Raw genomic sequence first — 18,763 nt, forward strand, 5'->3', positions numbered from 1 at the left:
GAATTTCTGTGCTTTTGTGATTATTATGGGCCACGAGTAGGAAATTTGGGGCTGGTTGTATTTTATGAAACACCCATTTGTAATATTACTAATGTAGGGAAGGAAAAAAATCTCTTTTCTTCTACCCGGCTAGGTTCTCAGCTGCTCTTAACGTAAGACAGATTGACAAGAGGAAAGCATACATTTATTTAAGTTTTACAACACGTAGCAGCTTTCATAAGGAAATAAAGACTCAAAGAAATGGTTTAACCTGAGTGTTTTTAGACTAGGTTTGATGAAGAGTGGAAAGTTCTGGAAAACTGTGATGCGACAAAGGGAATGAGCCTGAGGGTAGTGATCTGGGGGAAACCTAGCAAGGCCTGTTGGTTCAGATTCCTCTCACCTCCCCCCATCCGGGCAGGTAAGGGTGCTCCTTCCCTCGGGGGTGGGGAGGGCGCCTTTCACATGAGGGCCATATGACCAGCCTCAGGGGAGAGGGGCAGATCAGAGAGTCCTTCCTACACCTGCCTGTTGCTCAAATTCCTCCAGCTTAAAATATCCAATATTCCCAGGCACCATATTTAGGGATGGTATGTCCTGAACCGCGTCACCAAGGGCTTCGTCAGGTGCAACGATGTAGGGAGAGCGGTGTGCATACTCATGTTTGAAACCAGGTCCACGACATTTGGGCCATTGCTACGGCCACTTAGCTGGTGTTCCTGCAGCCATCCTTGCTTTCCTCCGCATCTAACTCAACATAGCAGCAAGAAGGAGCCTTCGCAGAGGTCATCTAAATCTTATCGCTACCAAGTTCCTAGCTTCCATGGCTTCCCATCAGGCTTGAAAAAACCCCAAAGTCCTCATCATGCCCAACGGGGCCTTCATGAGCCCGATGGCTCTCTGACTTCACCTCTCACTGTCCTTCCCCTTGCCACTGCATCTCAGCTCCAGTGGAGCCTGGCTGGACCCTGTCTGTGACAGGCACACTCCTGTCCTGGGGACTTTTCCTGTAAAAAATGATTTTAAATTAAAGATCCTTTACCCTATAAGCAACTTTTTTTTTAAAGCCTTTCTTCTTCTTTTCCTGTAAAAAATGATTTTAAATAAAAGATCCTTTACCCTATAAGCAACTTTTTTTTAAACCCTTTCTTCTTAAGAATGATTACCTATACTTAGAAAATGTCATCTATCTCACTAGCTAAAAGAAAAAACCCAGATTACTATTTTCCTATCTCTAGTTGCAAGAGTCACTGACTGACAAAGTTGATAAAAATTGAGGAAGACTACCCAGATTTTTACATGTTGGAGAGTAAAGGAATTTCCATTCCAGGTGCTTTTATTTGTCTGTATATTTAGTTTGCAAAATTCCTGTATAAAAAAACTACCAAAAAACCCCAACCCCAAAACATGCACAAAAACACCAAACCAAAAAGCAAACACTGACATGAATTAATCACACTTGGTTTTCATTTGCTGTACTCTTTTACACCCACTGAATAGTTTTTAAGGTCATTTCAAGTCATGTGAAACCACACTTTGTGAAACTTTAAGTTTTAGGTGACTTTGCAAGTTTCTCTTTAAAAGACTAACATGTTCTTACATCACAACAAGCAGTTCTGGGAAGCCACAGGGAGAGATTGAAATAGAATTCATACTTGATGGCTTCAAGCCGATTTCTTCAAAACCTGTTGAAAACACGTAAGTTTTGTGCACCTTTTGGTACACAAGGCAGGTAAACTGTACATATGTTTAGGGCTTCAGACCTGACAGAGCAACTTAGGGAAGTTAGGAGCTCAGAACTGGTGAAAATGTGTGGGTCTGTAGGTAACTCAGAAGCAAACTTGTTAAAACTATCACAATTAACATTCTACGAATTTTTTAAAAAGAACAAAATCAGCTGTAATCACATTGAAGGCTTGGTTATGCGGATTGGTTAAACACCGTTTGCAAAGGCCTCAAAGAAGTAATTTCCTCTTCAATTCAGTTATTTGAGAAGCACTGGTAGATTCAAAGGCTGAGGCAACAGACTTCCTGTGACAGAGTAACGCCTGTTTTTACATAACCAGAATTGGAACTTCGACTCTAAAGGGGTTCAGAGTATGCCGCCCCGAAATACGCCATCCTGGCATGAGGATCATTGAGCTGAAAGCAAATGAGAAAAAGCAGACATAGGGTGAGTTCCCTGCCCTCCCCCATCTGCCTGAAAGGAGAACATAAATTCCACACGTGGTACCAGGAAGGGGTACCAACCTCATCACTGGAGAAAAGGTGGCATTGCAAACAGTCTACACAAACCTGATGCAATAGCCAGTTATCTTCCGTTAGTTCTCCCATATATTTTCCCATAATTTGCTGCCCCTAAAAGCCTAAAGCCCTTTCCCTTCATCTTGCTACTGTCTACAGATTTATTGTTAAGATTCTATATAAGCCCAAGATCTAACCACCCTTCTGAGTCACTCACTGCTGTTTCTCCAGTGAGTATCACTTGCACGTTACTAAACTGGTTTCTTCTCATTAATCTTTTGTCAGTCTAATTTGCAGTCCCAGCTACAGAGCCTAGGAGGGTTTTCGCCCTCCCCCATAGACCTCACACACATGCCCTTGAGAATATGGAGACTCTAACATCAGAAGCCAAATGTCATAAAGAGTTTATACACCCTGGAGAACGTGGGCAAAGCAACGCGCACACACACACAAACGCATAGGTCTGACTAAGCAAGAGGACTCAAGACAAAATCCCACATCTCCAGAACTACATTTCTCAGAAGTCACTACTGAGGCAGTCTCGGACAGCGAACTTGGCAGAAGAAAATCTGGGAGCATTCGACTTGGGCTATTTATGGTTGTGTAGCATGGGCAAGTCAAGGCACCTCTGTGGACCTATTTTGTCATCTGTAAAGTATACAAAACAGTGTTTTCTCAGAGCTGTGGAAAGGATCAAGTGAGAGCCTAGCTACGAACAGTTTTCATTTCTGCATCCTAAAATAACTTGAGGAACTAAAAAAGAAACGTGGATGCCTGGGCTGCAGCCCACAAATTGAGATGTAATTGTTCTAGGGTGAGCCCTCCGCATCAGTGGGGTTTCAAAGCTCCCCAAATGATTCTAATATGCAGCCACTGCTGAGAACCACAGGCCTATTGCTAAAGCAGCGCGTCTCAAACTACCTTGGATAGGCTCACCGGGCGGGGACCCCGCCAACGTGCAGATTCGGATTCAGTAGCTTGGAGCCTAAAAGTCTGCATTTCTAATAGACTCCTAGTTTATGCTGAGCCGTTCTCAGCCAGACTCGGAGTATAACGAAGCATTAAGTAGCCACAAAGCACGATGCAAACAGTCAACCGCTCCCTCTCCCCAAAGCATCAAGTTTTAGTGATAGTGGTGTGAGCGTCAGCCAACGACTGTCTTTCCTTCTTTTTAGGATTAAGAATAGTGTGTATAAGATTTTAAAAACAGGCATAAAAGGGTGGTGCAAATAAAAGGTATCACTCTTATTATCAGCTGTTAAGAGAATATTTATTTATAATCACAGGCACACCCACTTGCTATGATACCACTGCTCCCCGCATTCGTTACAGATGACATATGTCATCATTTCTTCATCCGGGTTTGAATTCCGTACCCAGCTTGGAAGGAAAAGCGTTCCTCTGGCAATGACAGTGACCTTGCAATTGAACTTCTCACAGCGTCTGCATTTTATTTTCTTTGTCTGCGTCCCCTCGATCGCTTGGGGAAGGTAATGTTCCCGTATGCTAGACTCTGCGTAGGAGGCTCTCAGCTGCTTCAGCTCGTTGCTTGCCATTTCCATGACAGTCATTTCAGCAAATTCTCTTGGAGACATGGTCCCAGAGAGCAAGTTTTGCTGTAAGTGAGAATTTTTGGGGTTCTTCAGATTGGCAACTTTGCTTCTGATACAAGCTTTGTATTTTTTCAGGTTCTTTGAATAAAGGGTAAAAATGTGCCCTTCGATTTCTCTTGCAAGGCTGTGCCACAAATCGGCCTGGGGCCGATCTGTGGAAGAACTAGTTAAAGCTTCACGAAGAATCTCTGTGCATTTAGTTCTCACGGGCACTGCAGGATCCAGCAACTCACTTGACCTCTTGTCAGTGGATTTGGGGTCACCACCGCTGACATGCTCTTCCTTAGGTTCCACTTGACTAGGGCCACTTTCAGGCGCAATCATTTCTGTGGCTTTTGCTGTAACATCTTGGGACAATAGCCGAGAATTAGGGCTGGAGCTGTCCGATATGTTCTCCTGACTTGCGTCAGGAGAAAATCCCGAATTTTCTTCATTTCCACCTGTAGGGGATAATTCAGGGCTGTCCCTTGGTTCGAAGTGAGGATCCTTATAAAGAGCTTTCCATTCCAACAGCAAACACTTGGCTTTCTTTTTCAAAGCCACTGTGGGACAGCTTTTGAGGACTCTGTACACAGCCCTGATGACGTCTGTCTGCTGGAGATGCTCCTTCGTCACATGAAGAGTTTCTAGCTCAGTTAGATGGTTGCCAAGATCCTCAAAGTTCCTTTCAGACATCAGTTGCTCAATAAGGGAAGCTCTGGCAGCTATCTGGGGCTTGTCAGACATTTTTACAGCTGCAAGGAAAAGAAAACAGAGGTGTCCATTTTCTTACGCTTGCTTTTGCCAGTCACGGCTTCCTGACAGCACCACAGCACTTCCTGCAGTTACCTAGGTGGTGTTTTCTGTAAGAGAAAGGTAATAAAAATGGGTGCGACATGTTAGGAAATGGGATCTGCAGTGCGGTATGGCTTAGTCTCAAAAGTCTGATTCTCAGTAGTTAAAAAAAGCAGCACTGCAAACAGCTTCTGCATTAACAGCTGCTTTAAAGAAGTCTGCTGGAAGATCTGCTACAGCTTTTTCCATCTCTAGTTTCACACATCGATGATCTCTCCAGATCAAGATTCGTCAGTTCCTTTGGATGGAATTTGGTGGTCATGTTGGGGATGAAATCACACCGGTGTCAGCATCAATGAGGCCAGGCTGCGCAAGGCTGGACTACTTCCCCGCCTCCCCGTACTCACCTACGTATCGGAACCACTTGCTGATTTTACAGTCTTTAAGTGGTACTTTTCTGAATCTAAAGGAATGAGAAACAGGGCACATAGAGGATGCTGTTTAGACATCCCGGGAATCTGAAGAAATCATGACCTAGCACAGGGTGGGAGGCAGTGGGAGCCAGGTGCTGACACCTCAGTCTTCTGAGCAATGGGGGGGTAAAGGTTCAGACTAGCGAGCCAGAGGATTTATAACTTTAGACTAACTGGTCCCCAGGCCAGAGTTTGGTTCTGTTAATTTTTTTCTTTTTTTAACTTCTAGGTGTAAAAAAATGTTGCTCGATGATTACGTCGGTGTGAATCTCATCCTGGGCAGGCAAATGTTTATCTAACCAGTCTATTTTTCTCTCCACGTAATGTACATAATCTTGCCTACCTGATACCCATGGATCTGTATCTGCCCAACTGGCCTAAATGAGAACATAAGCAGATTGATTGCAGGGACTCTGTCTTTTAAAAAAACCACAGACTCCCACTTTACAGCACTTTATAACCATCAGTGAACATACACAGGCTAATAGCACTTAAAGCAGCTACAAAGAATGAATGCAGTCTTCCTAGAATCCATCTGACACGTGCTATAAAATGTACGTCCTTTTAGTTAGCAATTCTACTTCTATAAATTTACTTTAAGGAAATGAGAGATGTGGCTGTGTATATAAGAATGTTCTGCAAACTGAGAAGAAACTAGAAGGTCTCAAATGGTTAAACTTGCACACGGATGTTAATAGCAGTATTATTCATAATAGACAAAAGGTGGAAACAACCTAAATGTCCATCAACTGATGAATAAACGAAATGTAATATATCCATATAATGGAACGTTATTTGGCAATAAAAAGAAATGAAATTCTGGTACACGCTGTAACATGGATGAGCCCTGAAAACACCAGGCTAAGTTAAAGACACAGACCACATATTGTATGATTCCACTCATATGAAATGTACAGAATAGGCAAATCTGGAGAGACACGACGTAAACTGGTGGTTAGCTAGGGCTGGGGATCGGAGTGGGGAGAGACCAGAGAGGTGGAATGAAAAGGGGAGTGGCTGATAATGGGTGCAGTTTTTCTTGGGTGAGGTGAAAAATCTCTAAAGTTGATTGTGGTGAGGAGTTACACAGCTGTCAATATACTAAAAACCACGGAAGTGTACACTTTAACTCGGTGAACTGTATGGTATGTAAATTATAGCTGAATAAAGTTGTTATTTAAAAACAACACAGAATTTGATCTAAATTTTATTTAAAGATCACATGTGAAGAGAAAAGGCCTAAGATAGAAACACAAAATTTTAGGCAGTGTCATTTTCTGAATGGAAAGATTTTAGGTGATTTTTGTTCGTTCTTTTACTTTTCTGTATTTTCTATGATGAACGTGTATTATTTTCACGATCAGAAAAGTTATTAGTCTAATATAATTTCACGATAACGCTATACATTTAAGATGCGTGCCTACTGAAAAATGGCACGGTAAATGGATCGATCAATCTTCTGGAATCAGAATATGGGAAAGAAAGGTGCGCCGTCACCTGAGTGTTTGCCTTCAGGTCAGCATGTGCGATTTCCTCAGAAGTCTATCGCTGAATCTCAAATAGATGACTCTCCCTTCAAAATCTATCACCGAATATGAAGAATTAAGTACTCTTGGCCACGGTGTCGCCCTGCTGGGACAGATCCAGATGACCAAGATTCCGAGTCTGACTTTTTTATGTCCAGGTGGAGCTGTACACAACCTAGGCAGCCTTTTATATATTTACTAATATATAAAGTCACTTAGCGGGTCATCAATTCAGGATCTTAAGTGATTATTTGTCTAATGATCGAGATTCAGTACTTTCGAGATCATTGTTTTTCCTTTTTAAGTGCCACTTTTAAAGACTGAAAACCATAAAAGAGGTCTTCCTAAGAATCAAAGGCTTAGTAAACAAAGAATAGGCAAGATAATACGGAAGAAAAAAAAAATGCACATCCTCAATCGCTAGACACTCTTTTCACAACTGTCTCCTGAGACTGTGGGGGTCTGGAGGAAGTGAAGCAGCCACGTCACCGTGATGAGGTCTCCAACTGTCCCCCACGTGCTGGACCGTTTCCTAACACAGAAGCAATAGTCACGCAGCCTGCATTCTATAGTCATTCTATATGCATCACTACCAGAGAACCCACGGTTGAAGTTGGCTGGACTCAGCGAGGTGGTTAATGAGGGCCGGGTCTAGCGTGCCTGTAAGGAGCTTAGGCAATACTTAACTCAGGTCGGAATTTCTCCACGAAGGCTCAGTCTCAAGGAGATCCTGAAGGGGACTTGAACTGGAGTTTTAGGGCCTCGGTGCCATGAGGGCGGCCGTCTGTCATACCAGCAAAACCTGTTCTTTGCTCACGTAAATGTACACAAATGAATGTATTCATGTGTAAGCACTCTGGTCTTCACTTTGTCTATTTGCCTCTCCTCCATATTTACTTATTTGTAATTTTTAATCGTGGTAAACTACACATGACATAAAATTACCATCTCGACGCTCTTTAAGTGTATGGTTCAGGAGAGATAAGCACGTTCAGAATTGTGCAACCAACCTCCAGAAACCTTTCCATCTTGCAAAACAAACTTTGTCCCCATTACGCACTAACTCCCCATTCCTTTCTCCCCCCAGCCCCCTGTCAAACACCATTCTACTTTCTATCTCTATGAATTTGACTACTTTAGATACCTCATATAATTGGAATCATACAGTATTTGTCTTATGACTGGCTTATTTCACTTAGCCTGATGTCCGCGAGTTTCATCCATGTCGTAGCATGTGTCGGGATTTCCTTCCTTGTTAAGGCTAAATGATATTCCATCACATGAAAAGACCACATGTTGCTTATCCATTCATCCGTTGATGGACACCTGGGTGGCTTCCACCTTTTGGGTCTTGTGAATAATACTGCTATGAACATGGGGGTAAAAAATATCTTTTTGAGACCCTACTTTCAATTCTTTTGGGTATATAGCCAGAAGTGGGACTGCTGGATTATATGAGAATTCTATTAATTTTTTGAGGATCTGCCATACTGTTTTCCATTCTCCTCCACATTTTTAACAGTATTTCAATCCTGTTAAACTTTCTATTCCCCCTTTGGGATAATCATGAGGATATAATGCATTTATTTCCCTAGGAGGGTATAGTGTGGAAGTAACTGGGCTACAAAATTTTGAAAACTGCCATAAAAAGACAAAGTAAGCTGTCTGTCCAGTTTAGGGTTCTATATAGTTCATTCAATGAATATTTACTGTATTTAGTACATGATAGATGCTGAGCCTTAAAGAGATACTCTCAGCCTGAAGGAGCTGCCAGCCCCGTGGAAGGAATACAGAGAAGAAACCAGCCGATTACACTCCACAAGGACAGACACTGGCCACTAGGGGACACACACCGGAGGAGTACTGAAACCGAATCTGGGTTTGCCATCATCTGGCCAGCTCCAATTGTTTCTTCACCGCCTTCACTCTGATTCACAGTGCTCTGTCAGAGGGGTCACCTTCTGGTACAGATCTTAGCAAGATAGTTCCTCACTTTCCCACTTAAAGCTCTTCAGAGGGTCCCTTTTGCTCTCAAGATAAAGCAAGGTCCTTGACCAGGTGATGAAAACCCCACTTCCAGCCTCCTCCATGACCCAGCTGAACCACCGACAGGCACTGCCCATTTCGCGGCTGTGGGCCTTTGCTCCAGCAGCTCCCTGAGCCCGGCCTATCACTTGCCATGACTGGTTCTCAACCTTGACTGCAAATCCAAATCATCTGGAGAAATTAAGCAGCCAAAACAAAAACAAACAATGCCAGGCCCTTGTTTGACAGAATGATATCAGAATGAATTAGCATCCCTGAAGGCAGGCCTGGGTATTTTTACCTCTTCAGGTGCACCTGGTTCAAAGCAGAGCTGTCACCACTGTACAGGCGCGACTCCCTTCCTGCAGCAGGACCATCTCAGTTACACTGCTAGCAGCCCAAAGACAGCCCCTGTCCTGCTCCTAGACTGTGCACAGAACCCCTCTGAATTCAGATTTTGCCATATAAGCCCCATTAAATCAGGAAATATTAAAAACACCTGCTGTGCACAACCCACCTGAGAACCTTCTCTACAGATTACAACTTGTGACCGCCATGTTTTAAGCATCATGATGCACCCAATTCCGCATATTCATCCCCTCATTTACCTCTTAACAGCAGAAGGCAATGCACGTTTATGGAGCAACTCTCCATGCCATACACACTCACATCATCTCCATCCTCACAAGAAACAGGACAGGTGTACAGTGTATTTCCATCTTACAGATGAGGACATCTGTAAAAAACATCGAGTATTTGCACATTGTTTTTTCATGGCGCATACCACATCAAATTTTAATTGTCTGTCTTCCCCACAAGACCATAAAGATGTCATTTGTTACATTCACTGGTACACACTTGGCAAACACCTGGCCAGTGCTCGCTATTTCTCAACAAATATTTTTTGTTAAATGAGTGAAGAGCGTCCAGGATGCTCTTTACTCTCTGCTTGTGAGGCTCATTCTTTTCATTACAGATCACCTTGCTTGCATGCACTGCACCTAAGCTCAGGGCTCTTCAGCTTCTTCCACGAGAGACCAACCTCATCTCAAGTCTAGTTTAATAAAAATCATTAAAAAAATTCTAGTTCAAAGAAAAAAGCATGGTGCCTACTGTTGGCTAATCGAGTGAGCTGCAGGAGTCAAGCCATTTAGGGATAAGGACGGTCAAGAAGGTAGTTCCAGAAGTAAGGAGTATTGAGCACGTTGGGTGAGTTTCATAACCATTTTGTGCCTCAATGTCCTCATCTACAAACTGGGGGAAATCCCACATCCTAGGATTAATATGAGAATTAAATGAGATAGTCCTTAGAAGTATGCCTCTCAGAGTAAGCCTGACAATTACACAGGACTACAATTAAAAGGTTTACATATGTCTACCATACTAGGCATTGTTCTAGAACAGGGCGTTGGCAAATTTGTTCTGAAAAACGCTGGAGAGTAAATATTTTAGGCTTTGCAGGCCATCCAATCTCTGTATGGACCACTCGACTCTGTTGCTCTTATGGCAGGAACAGCAGCCATAGACAATACATAAATGAATAGTGTGGCTTTGCTCCAATAAATCTTTTTTTCAAAGACAGGCAAGCTGGATTCAGCTGCAGGCCATAGTTTGCTGATCTCTTTCTAGAAATATTCCATTAGAAATAGTCAAGCCACAGATAGAATTTAAAATTGTCTAGTAACCACGTTAAAAAACAAACACATGGCATTAATAATATACTTTATTTAACCCAGTGTTTCCAAAATACTGCATTTCAACGTTATCACTATAAACAAATTACTGAGTTGTTTTATATTCTTTTGCACACTAATCCTCCAAAATTTGCTTTTTTACACTTACTGCAGAACTCAGTTCTGACTAAGCACATTTCAAATGCTCAATATCCTTATGTAGCTAGTGACTACCATATGGGAGAACAGTTCCAGAGCATATGCTAATATAATGCTTAGATTTGCACCTGGTAATAGCTTCTGAATACATATCAAAAAGAGTTTATACAGGGCCAGCAAGAGTAGGTCCTAAATATGTTGATCGACTGCATATAAAAGCTTGTAAATATGAACTAATACTACAGTATAGGCAAGGTGCACACATCTGGCTTAAATCCCAGAGAGGAAATATCAAAGAGAAATTTCCAAAAGCTGCTAACAAATCGGCAGCAACCTAGATCTGTTTAGAGCTTTAGATCTAAAGAGAAATGTTAAGTTTCTAGCCGTAACACACAGACATCTCTCCAGCTACACAAGAACCCTTTCCTCTTATGGAGAGAAGTGGTACCAAATGTTGACAGGGGCGTCGCAGTTTAAGAACAGCCACTCAGTACTGCGCTAGGGCCCTCCCGTTATGACGATCCCTAGCGGAGGTACAGCCAGGGGAAGAGACCAGCTGTGGCCCAGGTTCGGGTTCCGGTCGGTGGCGTGGACAGATAGGTACAGACTGCTGCAAACCGCGCCAGGGTGACAGCCCGGCACCCAACACAAGGCAGCGGCGGCCGGAGGGATCTGCCCGCCCCGGAGACCTGGTCTGGAGGAGAGGAGGCGAGGGCACGTTCGGGCCCTCCCGGCCCAGGGCGCTCCGAGATTCTCCCCGAGCAGGGATGGGCAGGGACCCCGGCGGACCCGCGCGTGGCTCACCGAGAAGCGCAGAAGCCCGGGAGTCCTCGGTGACCCTCGCGCCGAGGGAGGACTTCCGGTCCGCGGGGCGGGACTGCGAAGGCTCAACCAACCCACCCCGCAGACTAAAGAACTCGGCCGGCCCCTGCGCATGCGTGCTAGGGAAATGGCGCCTGCGCAGCGCGATCAGCGTCCGTGCCGTCGCCTCTCCTCTGCTGGGTGTAGCAGGTCCTATGGTCCTGGGCTGACAGTTCAGCCTCCAGGCATGCACTGCAAGAAACTAGCCCGACTAATGTTTTTTGAACGCAGTTTGTTGAACTACTTACTCTACAGCGTACCCTTTCTGCTTCCAGTCAAGACAGTGCTCAGCTAAATGTTGACAAAATTTTGGACAAAAATGTGCATTATCAATTTAATGCGGTAATTGATTCAGCAGTATTTCTTGCACCCTGACATGCCTCAGTTTGATATGAAAGTAGGAAACATTCATTAAGTAGTCATGTGCATGCCACGCTAATCACCTGTACACATCTTTACGTGCAAGGGTTCAATAAAACCCAAATGATGGTAGAGCTAGAGAATGTAGCAGCCTTCTTTGCTTATCTTCTCCTGTAAGGTAACTTGGGGAAGGTTCAAGGAAGCAGGGCTTCGCTCTGGATTGGATGCTGTCGGGAAGCAGGGTGATTCTATGACTGAGGAATGTAATAAACCTTACCTAAAAGGAGGGAAGACAAAGCTAAAGTTGTGATTAGTAAAAAAGCAGTAGTGACTGAGTTTTAAAAACTGTTGAAATACTGCAAGTCCATCCTGGATATAACTCAAGAGAATTTACTTTCAAAAGGCTATTGCTATAAGATTGTTTCTGTCACAGAACAAAATGAGACAGCTATAAATCTAATTTATTGAACAGGCAGGGCTCCGTAGGATGTACACAAGAAGAAACATTTTTTTTTTCTTATTATTGCCTTGAAACTACCTCTGTGGGGTTTCTCTCCTGCCATTTGGCTCCTCCACGGCTGGAGCTTGAGGCTCAAGCAAATCCCACAGCTTTTCCAATTACTTTCAGGTATAAAGAAGTTATCTTATTATTATCTTTTGGGTTGTTAAAAAGTCCATTCTAATCTAAAATAAAAAAAAAATTCAATTACTCATCCAATTCAAAGCTCTGACTTTCCCTCAGTTCATGTAAGGCCTATAACTATGTGGAACAGCAAAGTGAAAGACATGGATCAATTTCTTCACTCTGTTGCATCCTTTCTCCGCTTCCTCCACTATTTTCTGGTCTCTCCCAGGTGAGGGCAGGAGAAGGAAGGAGTGGCAAAAAGGTCTTATTTTATTACCATTGTAGGTTGAATGGTGTCCCACCTCAAAGATAGATATGTATGCTTCCTAGCCCCTGGAACCTGGTGAATGTGACCTCATTTGGAAAAAAAAAAAGAGTCTTTGAAGATATAATTAGGAATCTCCAGGTGAGGTCATCCTGGATCACCCAGGTGGACCCTAAATCCAATGACAAGTATCTTTATAAGAGACAGAAAAGGAAAAAGCACAGAGACGGAGAAGGCCACATGAAGACAAAGATGGACATTGCAGTTATGTAGCCACAAGCCAAGGGACTCCTAGAGGCACCAGAAGCTGGAAGAAGCAAGGAGAGATTTTGCCCTAGAACGTTTGGAGGGAGTAGAGTCCTGCCAACCCCTTGAGGTTGGCTCCAGAACTATGAGAGAATAAATTTCTGTTGTTTTAAGTCACCCAGATGTGGCAGCCACAGGAAACTAATATAATTAATGATGTCGTTACCCGGCATTGCAAATCTCTGTGTGCTAATGTCCAAATGCTGCCTCTTTTGTTCTTTTTATAGGCTCACTTTTGGGATTTTTTTTTTGGAGACCCCTCTATTGAGACCCCTTCTCACCCATTCTCTGGTTCAGATCACATACTGCCTGGTAGATCACTAGCTCTTGGTTTTGGTGGCACATCCCACTCAGCCTTTTTCTGTTGCGTCTCTTCACCTGAAGCAGGCCTCTTGGGCAGGGTCCTTCCGAAACAACCCAAGCCCAGCTACTTGCTCGATGCACACTTAGCCCATGGGAAAACCCCAGCAGCTTCCCCTCCCTGCAACTAAGCCCTGGAAGCTGAGGTTGCTCCCTCTGCAGCCACTCTCTTTGCTGTTACAGGTCATCTTAGGTAGCCCCAGCTGGCTTCTCACATGTTGAATTTCTGGGGAGAGTCAAGCACCATTTCTTGTGTCTTTCCATGACAGGGGAACCTGTCAATCTCTCTAAAGAGGAGTGAGGGCCGTGGATGGCAGAAGTAGTTTGGGTTCCCCACTTAGCCCTGTGTAGCTGGTCTCACATGTCTCTTTAGAATCAGTGGGCACTTAACTAACAGTGTGCTCAGCTTCGGGGCCTTGGGCAAAACTCCATGTCTGGAAGAGTCCATTTAACATCCTCTTGTACCTGTAGTCATCGTTAGGTCATTCCCATACCTCTTCTTCTCCTTTCCTTCACTATTAGTCCATTTTGTCATTTCTCTAGAATGTGAGTTATTCCACCATAGATTTATGGCAACAGATTAGCAGAGAAACAAAGGACCAGAAAGTCTGGCTTTAATCACTTCTTGGTGCAGATCATGGGATGGAAATTCAGAGGCAATGAAACAATATTTATACTACTTGGTTACTGGGGATGCTTCAAAATTCCATTTAATCGGAAAAATATAAAAAAAATACAAAAATAAATGGGATGGAAGGATGCCAACTCTATTCAAAGACCTCTGCCTGCCTACTCAATTGCCATTTGTAATACTGCTAAGAAATCTGAGCTGAAGCCCACCACTGGGATTTCATTCTGCCAGAGTGTCTGCTTACCAGGAGAAATAGTCTGCCAGTGATCCTCATGTGTGGACTGCACCATGCAGTGCCTCACTTCATTTTGGTTCTTGGGTTTTTCTTTTAAAGGATTGTTTTGTAACAGCAGTTCATCAGAGTGGCAAGACATAAGCATTGAACTAAAAATCATCGATCCATTTGGCTTCCTTGTCTTTTGTTCTTGCATCATGTAGCCTCAAGGCTCATTCTCATGGACTGACACTGTATACACCATCCACAGCCCTCGTTGCATGATATAGCCTGGGCATGCTGCCAGAAGGGATCGTTCATCAAAAACAACAATAAAAAGGATAACCATGTTCACTTCTAGGTCTTCGGGGAGAGAAACATTTGGCCAGAAGTGTACTGTTCTGGTTTACATTGCCCAAGAGAAATATTTTTCCACTTCGGCCTCATTTCTCCCCCTATAACAACCTAACACATTGTACTTGCTGCATCACTTGGATTATATTACAGTTTTATTAGTTGTTCCTCATTTCAAACCTGACCCAACACCACCTCGGTTTCTACTTGCTGAAGAGAATGAAGGCATCGACTCCTTTGTCATGACAAGAGTAAATCATTTAGATTGGTATGTTGGCTGAGACAATTACATGAACTCAATCCCAGCTTTTATGTCATGGGGTCCACGCGGTGGACTTCAGTGGGTTTGGGCCATCAGCTTTCAGTCCACTTTCTGAACAGCCAATCAGGTGCCGCAATCTACCCTAACCAGGGGGCAGCCATGGGACTCAAGGCTGACTGCACAACCCTCCCCAGAATGTGAATTTTTGAGCAGAGTAATGTGGAGACCAACATGGTGAGAGATCGTTCTGGCGGTGCTGGCATCCTGATCAGCGATGGCTTTTCCCCATAGCTCTGCTTCTAGCCCTGCAGTTTCCGAGGCTGGATCACTGTCTTTCCACTTGCCTGCACACTCCTGCTTCTTTACTGTTCCTTCCCTTTGCTATAAGTTAGCTGAGATCTGTTTCTGTTGCTTGCTACTAGCAAATACTATCTGACACAGCCCCCATCTTAATGTGGCTGTGAGGTCAGAGGGCCATCAGAAGAGAACCCCTGCTCTTATCACTGCTCTTACTCGTTCCATGTATGAAGGCACTGGAAGCTGCTATTATAAAACACAAAATATTGGTTAGTAAAGGTTACACTTGCAGTTGTTTATTCTCGATGCTTGAATTGTCTCTCCCTTTACTTGTCAGAGACCAGCAGAACGGGACATAGGAACAGTAAGAGCTGATAGGAGAGGATGAAAGGTCTGTAAGATTGGATTCTTCAAGATCTCAGGGATGACTGGATTGCAAAGTTCTGTGTGCCCAGAAAGAAACATGAGTTCACAAGACACCGGGGAGGAGAAATGGAGCAAAGGGGAAGCAGGATGTGACGACAGCCCTCTTGGCTGTTTGCCTGGTGGCAGCCACACACATGCACATAGGCTGCCACAAGGGGGCACTGCTACAACTCTGAGAGGGTCTGAAAAACGCAGGATACAGGTGCACAGTGTCACATTCAGCAGGAGAGCTGTGTGACTGCAGCTTGGACTCCTGAGGAAAAAGATTTTTGAAAGGACAGTGACAGGCAGGCGATGGTAACTGGAATAGAGGATGTCAAAGAACTGTGAGGCCAGGATATTGGATGGGTTATTTGCATAAATGGTACCACTGGTTGACGTCTAGGAAGGACAAGGCTGCAGAGCTATTTAACTGCACCTCCAATGAATATGAAAAATAAGAGATTGAAAGAGTAGGGCAAGGAGGATGCCACCTTCAACTCCAGACCCTGACATGTATGTAGTGTGGCAGGATGAGGGGCTTTCAGTTGCTAAGGCTGCGGGGGTATGATGGCCCTGGGAGAGAACTCAGTTCAGCTAAGGTTGAGACATAAGAGATTTTTGGCATGAATTAAGATGGAGTGGCGTTTGTTTACCAGACAATGGAGTATGTCTGATGGTGAGGGGAACGGAAACAGTGGGAGTATCCAGAAGAAGAGGCCCATAACTGTGGGGATGAGAGAGTGGGAGAGGATGGATGACAAGGGGGTTTGCACATTGGATGGTGGCCAGGGACAACAGATATGGGAGTCATGGCTGAATTACCTGACCTTCGGTTTCTCCAAGGGAAGCAAAGTATGATTTGGTGCTGGTGCAGGCTAGAGCTTCACGACACGATGGGCTATCGACTGGAATTTAAAACAATATGTTGGTATTTAAAGGCCTAAGAAGTTAGTACCAAGACTACGGTCCCGTGGAGGAAATGGCAGGAGCAGCGCTCCCGGATCAGGAAGAGTGGTCGTCTGAGTCTAGATTGCGCTTTGTTTGAAACCCTAGGTAGGTCGAAAAAGGACTTACTTTTCTCTCAATAAAATATCGAGCAGTGGCCAGTCTGGGACAGGAGTAGAGATGCCACAATGTCGCCAGGGACCCAGGGTTCCTCTAGCTATGCACTCTTCCGTAGGGTGTGGTCCTTGCCTTCATGATCACAGGGTAGCTCGTACAGCTGCCTTTGCAACCACATTGCAGACAGGAAGGAGGAAGAGAAATGGCAAGTGAGCTGCCAGCTGAGCGCTCTCTTTAATAATCCTTCCTGGAAGCCTCACCAATGTGTCAGTGGCCTACATCTAAGAGATTTTGAGAAATGCAGTCTGTTAGTTGAGCACATTGCTCCCTAATCTCCCAAATATATTTATGTATGGTTATATTAGTGAGGAAAAAGGTGAGCATGGATATTGGGTAGGTAACTAGAAGTCTCTGCTACAGATATCAGAGAAGCATGAAATATTATTTGATTCAACTTAACTCAGTTTCTTCATGCATTGATTTTCTATACATGATTCTAAACATGATTCCCAGGCCTATTTCATTTCTAATTCAATAGCTCTTCCTTTAACCCGGATGACTGGGACACTGTCCTTTATTGCAAGTTCTCTCTTCTATTTCCTTTATTCTAAGCCACAACTATGGTGTCAAATTTCCTTGGTCACTGAATGGACAGGAAGTCTTCTTCAAGTTCTACCACAGTATTCAAAACCACATGTATCCGTTAGCTTTTGCTGTGTAACAAACCACCTCAAATTTTAATATCTTAAAACAACCATTTTATTATCTCTTACAATTCTGTGGGCTGATTTGACTTAGCTGAGCAGGTCTTCAAGTGGTATCATTGGAAACACTGTTTTTTCGGGTTTCTATAACTACCAGTTATCCAACAGATACAGCTACAATCCTGTGTAGATGTTGCGTGCCCAAATTACTTCGCACTAAAGAAAAATGATGTGATTTTCCCCCCAAGAGTTTCAGCATAAAAAAGTGAAGAGTGAGACTACAAGTTTTAAGGATTAATAAGTAGAGCATCTTCTCTCTTCCCTTTCTCCTGTGGCCCAATTCCTTCATTGCTTTACAGAAGAGCAAGCAAATATCCGGGGAACATTCTACTTGGAAGTGATCTTGGAGCTATTTCTGACCCAGAATATTAAAGCAGAATATCCTTTCATCCTCAAAGAATTCACTCAGGATTCATTACCACCCAAAACTGTTCTTGAAATTTAGAAGAAAAGAGAAACAGAAAAGAAGGCATTCATCTTTTTTTGAGTTCTGCTACTTGCTTAATGTAGTTTTAGGTGGTTCTCTGAGGCCTTGAATAAAACAACTTCTGCTAATTTGCATTGCAGTTATGAGGCCTAAAATGCAGTTATGTGTTCCCATAATAGGAAGTCATTTTAAGAATTTTTAAGAATATAAAGTATTTCCATAGAGAAAAGAATAAAAACCACATTTTCCAGTGAAGAAAAAATCATTCACATAACTAAACATAGAATTAACAACCACATTTTCTTACTTAGAAAAACGTAAACCATAACCCAATGTGATTATTTGGATATTATTATTACAAAGAATTTAAATATACAAGTTTGGCTCTAAAAGATCAAGTTAAGCCACTTAGGTAGAGGTCTATCTGTGATGTCATAGTTTCCAAGAAGTGCCATAAAAGTCACGGTTAAACATTTCTCCATGTTTTTTTGTAATTCTAGACATGTTGTGTAGAGAAGTTCATCAATTCATGTAGACAAATCAAAATATATTGGGGGGAAAATGACATTTTCATATTTTATAATTCATAAATGAATGAAAGCACACAATGGTACTATATTTCAAGAAAATATTGATGCATCTTATACAAGAAAGGCATCTTACGACAACATTTCTGTTGGTACATTACAACTTTTAAGTTCGTATTTCTAAAATGGAGGCGGGTCTATGATATAATATCAAAAAACAGAGAACTGACACAAAAAGCCAGATATGAAGATATAAAAAACAACAGTAATATTCAACCATCCACAGATAAAAGGCTGTCTGGACATAAGCCTGACACCAGCAAAATGCCATCCACTGCAATTTCTCCGGTTTTGCCTTTGCCACGTTCAGCTTCAAAAATGATCTAATAATGGAGAGGGAATAAAAAATTACTTTAAAATATTCAAAACAGATCAAATCAAACTATTTAGTAGCTATTAAAGAGGACTACACTCATGTGTTCCTATCGCATAGAAACAGACTTCGACATTGAATATGTAGTAATATGTCATATTTTCCAGATGCCAGGTTTCTGCACTGAATGAGTTATGTTCA

At 43.1% G+C, this 18,763-nt stretch overlaps 2 protein-coding genes across 7 annotated transcripts in view; both read right to left on the reverse strand.

Moving 5' to 3' along the window:
• Nucleotides 1-3,471: 3,471 nt before the first annotated feature.
• On the reverse strand, nt 3,472-11,405 carry TCEANC (transcription elongation factor A N-terminal and central domain containing). 6 transcript variants are annotated; one of them, XM_039873737.1, is made up of 3 exons: nt 11,271-11,405; nt 9,243-9,370; nt 3,472-4,570 (listed from the first exon to the last, which is right to left on the reverse strand). In XM_039873737.1, the coding sequence occupies exons 2-3, from the start codon at nt 9,286-9,288 to the stop codon at nt 3,504-3,506; spliced, it is 1,113 nt and encodes a 370-aa protein (XP_039729671.1). In that variant the 5' UTR covers nt 9,289-9,370; nt 11,271-11,405; the 3' UTR covers nt 3,472-3,503. The 6 variants fall into 6 exon arrangements, with proteins under 6 accessions (XP_039729671.1, XP_039729694.1, XP_039729678.1 ...); XM_039873760.1 differs by lacking the exon at nt 9,243-9,370 and adding an exon at nt 4,665-4,678 and having other exon boundaries at nt 11,271-11,372; XM_039873744.1 differs by lacking the exon at nt 11,271-11,405 and adding an exon at nt 6,581-6,712 and having other exon boundaries at nt 3,472-4,678; nt 9,243-9,371.
• A 6,927-nt stretch (nt 11,406-18,332) lies between these two features.
• EGFL6 (EGF like domain multiple 6) overlaps nt 18,333-18,763 on the reverse strand; it is a 51,592-nt gene continuing 51,161 nt past the window's right edge. Inside the window, exon 12 of the mRNA XM_039873302.1 lies at nt 18,333-18,572. Coding sequence (XP_039729236.1) covers nt 18,462-18,572 — 111 coding nt within the window. The 3' untranslated portion in view covers nt 18,333-18,461. The remainder of the gene's footprint in view (nt 18,573-18,763) is intronic.

This window comes from Pteropus medius, unplaced genomic scaffold (genome assembly GCF_902729225.1).
Source record: "Pteropus medius unplaced genomic scaffold, Ma_sr-lr_union100, whole genome shotgun sequence".
NCBI lineage: Eukaryota > Metazoa > Chordata > Mammalia > Chiroptera > Pteropodidae > Pteropus > Pteropus medius.